Consider the following 14236-nt stretch of genomic DNA (forward strand, 5'->3'; position numbering starts at 1 on the left):
CTAGCCGGGGAGGCTCTTTATACACTTCTGCAGCGCAGACACGAGAAAGCTCTGAACTCATATGAGTCAAGAAAAACTGAGGCAGGGTAGGGTGGCTGATCAAAATCTGGGAGGATTAAGTGAAACTCCACATACTGAACATTTTCTCCAAGTCTCTCTGACATCAAAGACAGACACAACAATAACCCCTGCAGGAAAAGCCACAGAGAGGAAACCAAGATAATCCAGGGAACAGAAGACAACTTTTCAACAATATGTAAAGAGATAAGAGAAGCTCTCACATCCATGAAATAAGAGCAAGTTTCTAGGAAGAAATCATCAGAGAGTGAAAAGCTCTGGAAATCAAAAATATATCCAACTTTTCAACAGAAAGCCTAGAAGACAGAGCTAAAGACATCTCCCAGGAAATATATTTTGCAAAGAGAGAGAAAGAAATTGTAGGGAAAGAGAAGGTAAGAGAGATAAGAAAATTAACTGATCTGTGAAGTTCTAAAGAACACTTCTAGAAAATGAGAAAAAAAATTAAAGAAGCCAATATATATCTTCTTTAGTTAAATCTTATACTGCCTCATTAATGAGTGGATGGTGCTTATGTTTTGACTTACAAACAAAAAGCCATTTTACATCATTTCTACCTTTACAAAAATAATTCAAGAGGGGAATTTTTGAAGTATAAATAGAGTTTTAATATTTGTTTGAGAACATCCTCACCAGCAATCATCTCAGAGTGAAACTTTCTGTCGAAGACGACTTGCCCTTATCAAGAGATGTGCAAATTCTGGGCGAGGACTGGATGGACTGTTATTTATCAGTTGCCCTGCTGTGTGGCCCTTCTTATCAATTCTAGATGTCGAAAGACCATCCCCACGCTCTTGTCTAAACTCCAAATCCTGTGTTTTGTTTTGTTGTAAAAACTGGGCAAATGTTTGCTGAACAATTACCCAGATTATGACCTCGCCCCTGTCCTGTAGTTTGGCCACACTCCACACTCTATCCACAGAGGAACCCCGTCTCATTAGAAACCACAAACCTCGGGTGTTTTCTTTAGTCCCCGCCTTCTTCTGAAGTCCATTTATCCACGTGTGTCCATCTGTCCCTGCCCGTGCTAGCCACTTCCCTCCGAACCCTGGTGATCAGACCCCTTAAAGAACTCACTCCTCAACTGGTGATATCAGGGGGCCTGAGTATCCTCAAAGAGTCTGAAATTTCATCTGGCTTGGATAAATACGTTTTGCAATGCAAATATATGTTTATTATTGGCCCTCCTAACAACTTAGAAGTGAGAATATTCCCATCTCCTGCAAACTTGTTTTTGAAAAAACCTTTTTCAAGGATGACTCAAAATAACAGACCTCCCAGAAAGATAATGCTTATTTGCGATAACCACTCGATAACCACTCGGCCCTTTTGAGCTATGTAAAGAATGAATCACAGTAACATACATTATAAATTCTGTGGTAAATGGGACTATGGTTGATTTTTTTGCATTCACTGTTGAAAAGAAAAACTGGGGTTGTATCTTTCCGGTGAGTGCTATAAAATAAAGCATCAACTCTGAATCATCTGTGAATGATCATGGCACACATGACAATATAATTTTCTCAAGTATTTACACATGAACATGTGCTGCTTTTGTAACAGAAAGATAAATGTTATTTTTAAATTTTGTGGATAAATGGGGGGGGGGACACATGTACACCCATGGCTGATTCTTATCACTGAATGGCAAAAACTACCACAATAATTAGCTTCCAATTAAAATAAATTAAAAATAAACTTTTTGGATAAGTGAAAATTAAAAAGAAGAAAGATTTAATAAGCACATGGTGGCTTGCTGGTTATGCCACATCATTTTAAAATGTGACTTAAACTTTTGAAACCAATTAACCATTCCTCTTGTGAGAGCTGAATCCATAGTCTTAGAGAATTCCATGTATTTTATCCAGAACTTCTCTCTAAAGAGCTGAATAGGCTTCAGTGACTTCCTTTTGTTAGTCCTCTCGGCATTTTTTGAGGCAAGTGGAATGATTTCTCTTCTGTAGATGAGAAAACATGTAAAGAAATGAAGTGGCGTGTTTAAGATTACTCAGGGAGAGAACACAGGTATTCCAATCCTGATAAATACTTTAACAACTACCTCGATTTTCACTGGAGGAAAGGGTAAATTCAGATACTAAAGATGTTTTACTGTCCTCTCAACAGTGACAGTTGCACTTCAGAACTTTCCAGAAGGCATGTCTTTGCTTTTAAAAGGACATGGGGACAAAAGTTTGGCACCACTAAACATTACAAAAAAGCCTTCAGAGTGATTTGTTTTATTTTCTGAAGAGACATTCATCTTGAGAAGTAGGCCCTCTGACTTTTAAGTAATCCAATGTGGTGCCCCATAAATACTCACGCTGCTGCTGCAGAAGGTAGATTTCTTGAATATCATGCAAATCAGATTTTCTCAAAGACAGCTGATCCTCAACCAGAACTTATGAAGTCAACTAGGAAACTTGGACTCTGCAAATGAGTAGGCAGAACATGGTTCAAGAAATGACAAGAATTAGGTTCATAGGAGAAAGACTCAAAAAAATGAGTTTTAATTCTGGTCTTGGTATTGTCAACTTCCGAGATAATAAAAAATGAATTCGCTTTCCACTATGAAATCAATGTATTAACGTTTACTATGCTGTTCCTCCGAATAGTTTCACATTCTCAAATTTATTTTTATGCACTTTATAACCCATTAAATTTTTTATTACTTGTACTAGCCTGCATATTATTATTTACTAGCTTCTCTGATGGCTCAGATGGTAAAGAATCTGCCTGCAGTGAGGGAGACCCAGGTTTGATCCCTGGGTCAGGAAGATCCCCTGAAGGAAATTCCTACTCACTCCAGTATTCTTCCCTGGAGAATTCCATGGACAGAGGAGTCTGGTGAGCATACTTAATACACATATAGTGGGCTTCTGTTGTGGCTCAGTGGAAAAGAATCTGCTTGCCAATTCAGGAGACTTGGGTTTGATCCCTGGGTCGGAAAGATCCCCTGGAGAAGGGATAGGCTATCCACTCCAGTATTCTTGCCTGGGAAATCCCATGGACAGAGGAGCCTGGCGGGCTACAGTCCATGGGGTCGCAAAAGAGTCGGACACGACTTACTGTGTAGATAAAAAGCTAAGCTCCTACTGTGTTGCTCTGTGTTCATTTCAGGCTTTCTTAAGAAATTCTGGTATAGTATCCAAATTGGGAATAGGGAAAAAGAATCTTAGAAATTTTCAGAAACTTACTCACCCAAGTTCATGGAGTTTAAGTCTACCTGAACTGAAATCCATAATCTGTTTATCACACCCTTCTACCTTCCAGAACGTGATTCTTTCTCTGTGGTGCTTCTCCCAATACAGGGGCTGCCTGTGAGTTATGCCCCTCATCGTGCAAATGTAAAACTAATTCATTTACTCACTTCCTCGACCATATATACTTCAAGTTATAAATCTGGTGATACTGTCCATGAAAACTTTTGAATTTGGTTTTCAAATACTGAAAAAAAGAGAAAGAAACCTAAGTGATATTTCCAAACTAGAGTGGATTATTTTAAAAGCCAGGAATTTTTTTTTTTCCAGTATTGAAACACATCATGTCTTCTCCAGGTGAGGACCAGACGAACGGTTGGATTGCACTTGGCTCCAGGTTGTATCAAAGATATGAATCTTGAAATGCTAGAATCACACTCAGTATGATGAGATGATCACAGTGAGAAAGGCACATGAGGATGGAGACCAGTGAAAGGAAAAGCAGAGTTACATCTCCAATCACACCTACTTTGAGGAACAAAAACCTGAGAGGAATATTGGACAAATCCCCAGCATCATTCAATTTTCCTTTAGTTTTTTTAAACCATTCTCATTCCACATGGGTGAATTTTTCTAAAGTAAAGTAATTAGCCTCCAACTAACACAAATATGTGAAAAAAATAAAAAATAAATTAAAAAAAATAAAAAAATTTAAAAAAAGGGGAGGGGGGAAACTCTGTAGGGAAGACTGGGTTTCCCTAGTGGCTCAGATGGTAAAGAATCCTCAAGCAATACAGAAGACGTGGGTTTGATCCCCATGTTGGGAAGATCCCCTAGAGAAGGAAATGGCAACCAACTCCAGTATTCTTAACTGGAAAATCCCATGGACAGAGGAGCCTGGCGGGCGACAGTCCATGAGGTCATAAAGAGTCAGACACAACTGAACAACTACCACACACACACACACACACACACACACACACACACACACACACACACACACACACACACACACACACACACACACACACACACACACACACACACACACACACACACACACACACACACACACACCAGAAGACTGGCAGTAAGGCTGAGTTCCAGTCAGTGTTGTCTATTTGCCTCTGGTAGCCTTGTGTATATCTTTAAGCCTTAGTGTCCTATAAAATGAAGGAGCTGCATAGACCACCTTTACGTTTCACTTACAACAGCCTGTGACTCTAAAAGGCCTATGAACCCAGGGAAGGTCAGTGTTAACACACTAAAGCTAGTTGGGAAGAAACTTGCAAATGCCAGAGCTACTTCCTAAGGGAGAAGGGACAATTCTAGGTTATCCTGTAGACCAGGCAAGAAAAGGGAACCATGGAGGAGGGTCTTGAGTCAACGTTTGGGAAGGGCTCTCAGCTGGGTGTCAGAAGCCAAGACTAGTGTGTATCCTGTCCCAGAGGTGTGTGTCTGTGTGTTTGGGGCAGGGGGGTGGGGAGGGTGGGGGCAGGTTGCAGACTTGACAACTACTGTTTGTATTTCTTTCCAAAGTCAGGACCCTTTTAGAAAAATACTCGTGTGGTGTATTTGTATGTTTAGCATATCCTGTTGAGAATACACACCAGAACATGAAGTTATTCTGACTTTTCCTTGAAATGAATGTTTAAAAATGAATCATCATGGCATTTACATGCATATGAAATCTTGCTATGTGTGCAGGAGTTATCATTTATTCAGTCTGTCCATAATGTTCGACACAGGTATTCATTTCAGACCTCTTGGAGTAGATCAGCAGCAGTGTCTAGTTCAGAAATCAAGGGATTAAGCTGATTTTCAGAGTATAAGCCCAGTCTTAGTTTTAATTATTATTTTTCTTGTGTTTCCCGCTCCCCCCACAATCAAGCTGTTTCTCTAGGTCACTGCCTAGGCCTGTGACTAGCTTCACTGACTAGCGTCACTGCCGAGCTTCATCCCTGGAGCTATGCAAGATGATAGAAAGTTAGTTTTCAGACTGGCAATGCTTTCAGCAGAAGCCAAAATCCTGAGAGCTGGCCCAAAGATATGAATGACCCAGTAGATTACCTTTAGAATGGCAAAATGGAGGTACCATTTGTCTTGGTCACCAAAGTCAATACTAGATCTACTTTCATTAGCATCAAATGGATGTGCCAATCTCCAATAAGATGATCTGGGACTAGGTTCTCCCTTCTCCTGATCAAAGGCTGATAGCAAGATTGGGTCAAGCACGTGATCAAGTTAAGCTCAGGTGAGATTCCAAAGCAACCTATAACCACTGAAGAGTGAGACTCATGGAAGCTGGACATAAATTTTTTATAAATAAAAAATAAAATACCATAAGTGCTTACGTGGCTGATTGAAAACCACTGGAATCAACAGAATTAGTTGACTGACAGCCATTCCAAAGCAGATTTTGAAGTCACAGTAAGAGTTTTATTTATAAAGGGAACATTTTTTAAAGCTTCAAGCAAATAATACTAATAAGCAATAGTTATTCATACTGAAATCTCTTCTACCTTTAAATTAATCAGAATGGCAATAAACGTCAGTGGCGATTGCTGGGAGTGGTGAGGCTGTAACTAAAGCCTCAAGTCTGGAATCACAGCTTAATTCTTAGGCACAGAGATGAATTCTATAAATTCATTTCTGAGTATAACAAAGGATATCCCTAATATTGCAGCTAGATGTTTTTCTATTATACATGCCTCCTTGAAAGTGGAACTCACAAATATCCAATTATAAGGAGAAATTTTAGGTCAATTAGCAATAATGTGACAATACTATCTAGCAAAGAAGGAAGAGAAAGAACAAGTGGAGCCTTTTGTCTTAAAATTTAATTAACATGATCTTTCTTATTCTTTTGGAAAGAAAATCCAGGAAAAAAAAATTGAGTTTCATTTTTAAAAGGCCTACAATATTATGTTTTAATTAAAACTGAATCAACTTCCCTATGAATACTGAATTTTTAAAAGCCGAGCTAGTGACAGTACATTATTAAAAGCTGCATCACTTCTGTCAAAGAAATTAGTACTTGATTTTTAGATTCATTATCAAGTTCTTAAATAATCAGCATCTTTAAACTCAAATTCAAATAATCTTAGTTCTTCAGTTATCCAAAGCAGAAGAGGAATGCACATTAATTGCAACGAAGTTTGATGATTTCCTAAGTGCTGAAAAGCCTAGAGGAAAAAAGAAAGGTATTTTTCTTTACCTGAAAAAACCTTTAAAAAAAATTACTGACAAAAACTTAATAAGTCACCAAAATCGACTGCTCCTCACCCCTCCCTCCATTCCACAAATGCCTGTGACCCAAACTTGTGAAGTCTCTCACTTTTTTTTTTTTTTTGTGATCCACTCCAAGTTTATGCTTTACAAGGACGAAGCAAAAATCCTTTACTTGGTGCGAACTCAGAATCAGTCATTTTATCTCTTAGATAATCCTATTCTTCAGGGCAAGTTCTGACTTTTAGCTCCTTTTCCCCCGCTTTCTTTTTCTTTCGTTCTATACTTTTTGTTGTTCTTGGCAGTGGTTTAGGGAGGGAAGTCAAAGTCCCTTAGACCACTTGCTAAAAATTGTGAACAGTGTCACGAACGAATAGAAACAGAAAACGGAAGACTTCAAAGAAAATAACACGCACTCACAACCCCCCAGAGGGAAAAACAACATAACAAGCACACCAAAACTTCGCAGTTTCAGTACATCCGCAAAGAGGGGAGAGGTGCCGGGCCTCCGCCCTCTCGGCCCGCAGGTGGCTCGTGGCGAGCGCCGCAGACAATGGCGAGGATGCGCCCTGCCTGCGTCGCCAATTTGCTGTGTCTGCCCCTGCTCAGAAAGAGGAAAAAAAAAAAAAAAGAAAAACAGTCTATCTCGAAAGAATAACAGGACGGAAAGAGAAGCGTGCGTTAGGCTTCGGAGGAGTCATCCCCCCTCCAAAGCCTCATCTCTATCCGATCCCCATCGCGGTCCAAAAATGAACCTGCCACCCAATCAAGTTCCTGCGCAAGTTCTTTTTCTTTCCCGCGGCCCCTCCACCTGCCGGGGCTGTGCTCCGCGTACCCCAGGCTTCCCTCCGGCGACCCCCCGCGGGCTGCAGCAAAAATGGGGCGCTTCGGCTGGGCGGGGGCGGGCGGCTGCCGCGGATCCGGCCGGCTACCGCTGCAGCTTGGTGGCCTCCGATTGGCCACGACGCGGGCGGGTAGGCTCAGCGGAGGAGGGAGGCGGGGGCGAGGGCGGCGGCGGCGGCGGCGGCGGCTGGAGGCAATCCGAGCTGGGAGCGGGCAGTGCGCGGGGCGGGCGAGCGCGGGGACAGCGGCGGCGGCTCGCCCTGATCGCGCTCGCGGAGGCCGAGCGAGGCGCGCGGGCGGCGGCAGCGACGCGGGGGTGGGGCGGCGCGCGCGAGTGAGCCGCGCGGGCCGAGAACCGGCGCGCGGGCAGCGGGGGCGGCCGCGGCGGCAACTGCGCGGGACGGAGCCGCGGCGGGAGCGGCCGCGCCGGCCCCTGGCCTCATCCCCGCGCGGCCGAGGCCGGAGAACAGTCTCCAACTCTCCTGGGGGAGCGGCAAGGGGCGCCAAGAAGCGGACCTCCGCCCCCACGCAGCGGAGGCGCCGGGCGGCGGGACTGCTGCCCTTTGTGGGCGCAGCGCGCACGGCCCCGAGCGCCCTCCCCGCGGCGCTCTCGCCGGCGTCTTCGTCGTGCCCGGCGGCCCTAGAGAGGGGACCCGGAGGAAGCAAAACCCCAAGCCCGAAACCTCGCGTTGCGGAGCTCCTGGGGCGCTCCCGCCGCTCCGCTTGCACCTCCGCATCTTCCACCGGCCAAGGTCCCCGCCGCCTGCATCCTTCCTGGCTTCGCTGCGCTTGGGGCCGAAACAGAGCAGCCTGCGCTGCCACCGCGGCCACACACTCACACACGCACACACTCACACCCTCACGCGCACGCCCGCCTTCTCCCCCGCCCCCTCCCCAGCTCCTTGATCTCGGTCTGTTTTATTACTCGTGGTGCGAGTCCCGCGGACTCCGCGGCCCGCTATTTGTCATCAGCTCGCTCTCCATTGGCGGGGAGCGCGGAGCAGCGGAGAAGGGGGTGGGGTGGGGAGGGAAGGGAAGGGGGTGGAAACTGCCTGGAGCCGTCTCTCCGCGCCGCTGTTGGTGCTGCCGCTGCCGCCGCCTCCGGCTCCTCGCTCGGCCCCTCTCCGCCTCCATGTGCCGGATAGTGGGAGCGCCGCGGACCCTGCTGCCGCTGCTGGCGGCCCTGCTTCAGGTACGCGGCGGTCCCCGCGGGCCGGGCCGCGGGCGGGGTGGGGCGGGCGGCGCCGGGTCCCTTTGTTCCCCGCGCCGCTGCGGGGCCGGGCTGCGCACCCGGGAAGGGAGGTGCCGCACCGCGCGGCCGGGCGCTGCGCAGACACGAGGCAGGGGCCGGGCGCCGGAGCAGAGCGCCCGGGGCCAGCCGGTCTCCCGCGCCTCTCTTGGCGGCTGCCCAAAGGGGCTGATCACGGTCTCCCCACTGCCCCTGCGGGGGTCCAGCCAGCTCCCGGGGGGGTGTCTCTAGGCAGCAGAAGGGTGAGCTACGCTAGCACTCCGGTTTTGCAGTTTTCTATGCTTCTCACCCCTCGCGTAGCACTTTGCTCCAATTTTTTTGTTTATTTCTGCAGAGATGGGTCTCGAGTTTGCAGTCGGAATTCTCACTCTGGTATCTTAGTTACGGGACTTGCCTCCACCCCACCTCACCCTGGCACCCGCGCGGCTCCCGGTGCCCGAGGGCTCCGGCGTCCTATTGTCTTTATCCTAGCGTCGAATTGCTGCCTATTTCTGTTTTTCTGCCCTCGCAATTTTCTCTGTCGGTCCTACCTGAAAAGAAAACCACGCTCCCTTGCCCAGACGAGTCTACGCGGGCCCGCGCCTCCGCACCCAGACCCTGGCCCCGCACGCCCCTTATCCCGCCGGGCAGGGAGAAGTTCCGTTACTCGGCTATTTTTCCTCTTCCTCTGTCCGGCTGCCTCTGCCCTGCGTGCGTCCTGGGGGCACCTTGACCGGGAGCCTCCGCACTTTTCACGCCTTCGGGAGAGCGCCAGACAGCCTATCCCTGGGATCGGTAGCGGGAGGCTCCTCAGCGGCGGGAAGCACCTGCTCCAGGCGGGTCTCAGCCTCCCTCCCCACTCCGCGCGGGTCCCCCGCCCGGCCGAGCGTCCAACTTTCCCGCGGCGTCCGGCCAGAGGAGGCCCCTCCTAGCCCGCCAGCGGGGTCTGGCGAAGGGAAGCCGCGCGCCGCGGCCGAGACCCCCCGCGCTGGGCGGGGTCCGGCCGGGGGTCCCGCTTCTGCCGCCGCGGGCGGTGGGGGCCCGCGGTGGCTGCGGGAGAGGGGCGTGTCCGCCCTCACGGCCTGAAGGGGTCTCGGGGGGGAATCCGCCCCAGGGGGCCACCAGCGCACCGCCGGCGGCTGGGGGTGGCCGGCCGGCGACTGCTCCAAAAAGTGCGGGCGCGGTTCGGAAGTGCTGCGGCGCCCGGGGCGCCCGGGGCAGGGACAGATGGTGCGGATCGCCCCCCTCTCTGGTCATCACGGGTCAGGGCCCGGCGCGCTCCGGCCGCGGGCGCCGGGGGCTGGACCGGACTGGCGCCCGCGGTCTCGCGCGCTCCCTCCCGCCGCCCCCTGGAGGGGTGCGGGCCGCGCCGAGCCCTGTCCATGGTGCGCCCGTTCGGCGCTCGCCTCCCCCGCGTCGCGCTCGCCTACTCTCAGGCTCTCTCCCCCCTACTGGCTCGCGGGCCGCCCAGGTCCCGCCGTTCCTTTCTCCTTTCTTGGGTTTCTCCTTTTGTTCTTTCCTCTCCTGCTGGCCTCTTTCTCTTTCCCCTTCCCCCATTCGCCAGTCCGCCCCCCTCGGCTCTCTGCAGACGCTGGGGTTTCAGAACTGTTCCACTGGACATTTTTGGCCTCTGCACTTTTGGGGAGTGGATGGAATTTCTTCTAACTTGGGGGAGGAGACCTGCCAGTCACTTGCTAACAAAAGTACCTCCAGTTATAAAACCGCCCTTTATTCTTGGAGCGCACACTCCTCATTCTTTCACCTCCTGTCAGTTCATTTATTGTTTCTTCTTTTAAAATGGGGTTTATTGAAGAGGTTAGGCTGAAGGGGAGGAAGGAAAAAAAGTGCTACTTCAAGTGTTTGAAGTGAGGGGGAAAATAAGATAAACTTAAGAATCCTCCCAGACATCAGATTTAAAAAACAAATACGTCGTAGATTAGAAAAATCTTTGTTTTAAAAAACATGTTGTTTTGGACATCATAGCGTGGTCTTATTTATAGGCAATTTATAGTAAATCCTAAGAGTCCAGCTCTGGATGGTATGCTCACTAACTTTTTGGTTTGAAAGTAAGTTTTAATTGAATACTGTGCAGTGAAGTTAGGATAGGAGGAGACGTTTCTTGGTCACTGATAACATGGGACTAATCTGTGTACCATGGAACAATCTCATTTCCTCTTTGAGTCATCTGCTTTGAAACCAGGTGTGGATTTTGTAGGCCATTTTCTTTCTTTTTTAAGCATTAAAAAAATGTATATGTATATAATTTGTAAACGTCAAATTGTGCACTTCCCTCTTCTGTTGTATGTTCTCAGTTTCTTACAGGCCAACCCGAGGTTGACTTTCAAAAACCTCGAAGAAAGGGGAGATTAAAACTTTGTCATCAAGTTATTTGGGTAATTCATGGGTATGAGTCAAGCAGTAACACTGAGTGATTTACAAGGTCATTAGAAGTGGAAGCAGAGCAGTTCTTGCATCATGCGTTTTGGGGTTAAGTGTGCTGTGTGGATTGTACACACCAAGATTGGAAATGACTTTCTGCTCATGGTCTGCTTTGCACACTGGAATAACATAGATCTATCTGCAATGTGAAAATGGCCCCTCTGCACTCTGCAGTCATCTGCTTTTTAGAACTCTAGCTTTTCTTTTTAAGCTTCAAGCCAGACTAAGGAGTCAAAGAGTTTTAGAAAAAAGAATGAGTAAGTTATCAGTTTAGATACTGAGCTGCCTTATTTTTTCAGACCAGTTAAAGAAGAATAATTAAATATTCAAAAGGACTTTATGCCTTTAATTAACCAAAGTGTTCTTTGTTTTACTTGGAACACTTCTTTTTTTTCACTTTAAGAGAATCTTTACTAGTTGAGTTATTCTGTTACCTAGATTTACATAATTCTAGTCAATTTTGCATATTATGATCTTCAGCTTTTAAGATTTTCTCTATTCTTGCTCATTTTAGCTTGAGGCATTAGCATTGTCCTCTAAAAAAGAAAAAAAGCAGAATTTGAGCATTAAACTTCACTGATCAAGGGATATCACAAAGTTATGACAAGCTTTCCTTTCATACAAGTGACTTTCAAATCCTTAAATAGATTTATCATCAGGGAAAAAAGATCAATTATACTTTTACTACCCATCCAGTCATGAATAGGTTAGAAGCCTGCTTTGTTTTTCTGGTTCTCATTTTAACTGCATAGCTCCATTATTCTATTTTAAATACACTTGAATGGGTTATGAAACATCAAAGACATCACCTTTCGTTTCACAAATATTTTAGATTCTTAGTCTTATCACATAGATTTCTGCTTTCAATGCTGAATGAGGACCTATGAAAAAAGATGCACAAACCATATGTGATTTTCTCATATTAGGTATGGACTTTCATGGCATTAATTTCAATACATAAAATGTGGGGGGGGAGAAAAGGCTTTGTTTTAGACTAGAAAATCTAGGATACCACAGTCATTTTAAGAATAAAACATATATGTATTCTCTATGTTTATTTGAATTTCAAGTTCCTTTGAAAGTAAGAATTAACTTAGCTGGTATTCACAGTTTCTTCTCCTTATGTGTATCTTTGCCCTTTTAAAAACTTCTGGCATGTGGTCATTACTAACAGGTGGTGGTGGTGTTTAGTCGTTAAGTTGTGTCCAACTCTTTTGCCACCCCATTAACTGTAGCCTGCCAGGCTCCTCTTGTCCATGGAGTTTTCCAGGCAAGAATACTCGAGTGGGTTGCCATTTCCTTCTCCAGGGGATCTTCCCGACCCAGGGATCGAACCCAGGTCTCCTGCATTGCAGGCAGATGTAGTGCACTGCAAATGCATTAAATGTAATTTGAAAAACAATTAGTGTGTCCTAAAATATTATAAGCATGTCTTAAAATGATATAGATATATACCCAAATTAAAATTACATATGATTTTTTAGGCCTTAATTGTAAGTTTAGAATTTTACTTGCAGAGTATAGTGTCATACTTTTATCAAAGTCTGCCCTGGTCTTCTAAAAGTTTGGACTGAGATTTTAAGGGGAAAGTCTTCTTAGATAGTTTGTATTTTTTACATGTAGAGATTCAATTCTATTTGAAACAGATTTTTGGTGACAGTGTGTTGCACCAAACTGTCCTTAACTTCCGTTTTCATTAAAAATCTTCAATTCTTAAATCTGTTGTGCCTCATTAAGCTTTAGGGTTATTAATCGGGAAATGTCAAGACTTAAACCAACAGTTAATCTTGCTTTAAAATGCCTTTTAAAGAAATCCTAAGTAACTCAAATCCCCATCCTGTTTTCAAAGGGATAGTCTCAAGTTAGAAGAGTGATTTTAAAGAAAAATCAGCTGTTATTTAAGAAATGTAGTGTTTGTATCTACTTTCTATGGCTTTGCCTAAGTTAACATTCAAATTTGCTCTTTTGGCTCAAATACAAGAATTAATCGAGTTTAAGCACTGCACAGACTTGTGGTGAATTTTATCCATCCAATAGGATAGATTTGGAATTTAGATTTTGTTATTTGAGTAATTATTTCACATCTGCCATGAGTACACCTTCTAGAATCTGTTTTCGAGTTGGGTTTAGAACTGTAAGTTGAAACATAATTTGTACCAACAAATCATTATGCCTCCCATTTCTGTTTGTTTTCTTCTACCAACTTACTTTTGTTTGAATTTTTCAGTTAATTTGAGCGGATGCTAGTCTTTGTGTATTTAACTAAATGTAGATAAGTTTTAAATTAAACAAACCTATTCATGCCAGGGAGGAGGAAGATACAGATAAATACTGTAGTAAAAGCTACATCTTCCACACATATAAAGTGATGAGTTTAAAGCAGGCAGAAGGTGAATTCAGGATCTAAATGGGACCTTTTGAAAAATTTGAACTTCAAGATTATGATTCTGTTACAATCCAGTTTTTAAGCTCTATTTTTGGTTGTGCGTGAATAGAGCTCAGTTCTTTCTTGTTACTCTCTTTAGGACCCAGTGCACTTCGTGTCTGAACTTCCAACTGTGTTTTACAGCACCCAGGCTCTTGGGTTGCATTTACATACGCACAGTATACCTGTTGAGAACTGCAATCCGCGTACATGTCCCCTACAACATTTACCACAGTTTGGCATGAACCATCAGCTGATAGTTAATTGATAACTTTGTGTGTGTCATCCAAGGTGATTTGGGCACCGAGAGTAAATAATACCTTTGTTCTGGGCAAGTGAACTGCCCTGACATAGTGTCAAGGGCAAGAGCAAGGGTCAAGGGCAGGAAGCCTGAGGTTCTAATCTGGTCCAGATGTAGTTTAGTCTCTTAAACTCTGCTGACCTCATTTTCCTCAATAATAAAACCATAGGCCTGCTTGGATTAGTTGATCTCTAAGGGACTGTCTGGTTCTGTGACTCTTGGGGCTGCTTAAAATATCCCAAAATGATTCCTTTTCAAAGACTTTGGAGTGACTTTAATTTTTAACCTGAAATGCAGGGATTTTCAGGTACTCAGAGGACTGAGTATGATTTTTGAGGACTGTTGACAATAGTTTATTATATGTGATAATATAATTCAGCACTAAGAATATAGCCCTTTTGGATGACCCTTGAGATTATCATATTAAGTGAAGTAAGTCAGAGAAAAATGTCATATGATACCTCTTATATGTGGAATCTAACAAAATAATACAAGTG

At 45.2% G+C, this 14236-nt stretch overlaps 1 protein-coding gene across 1 annotated transcript in view; it reads left to right on the plus strand.

The window, feature by feature from the left end:
* Window positions 1–7722: 7722 nt before the first annotated feature.
* The window catches only part of CDH2 (cadherin 2), a 253633-nt gene continuing 247119 nt past the window's right edge, over window positions 7723–14236 (plus strand). The window contains exon 1 of the mRNA XM_065932405.1: window positions 7723–8538. Coding sequence (XP_065788477.1) covers window positions 8479–8538 — 60 coding nt within the window. The 5' untranslated portion in view covers window positions 7723–8478. The remainder of the gene's footprint in view (window positions 8539–14236) is intronic.

The sequence above is a fragment of the Muntiacus reevesi genome, chromosome 4 (genome assembly GCF_963930625.1).
Source record: "Muntiacus reevesi chromosome 4, mMunRee1.1, whole genome shotgun sequence".
Lineage (NCBI taxonomy): Eukaryota > Metazoa > Chordata > Mammalia > Artiodactyla > Cervidae > Muntiacus > Muntiacus reevesi.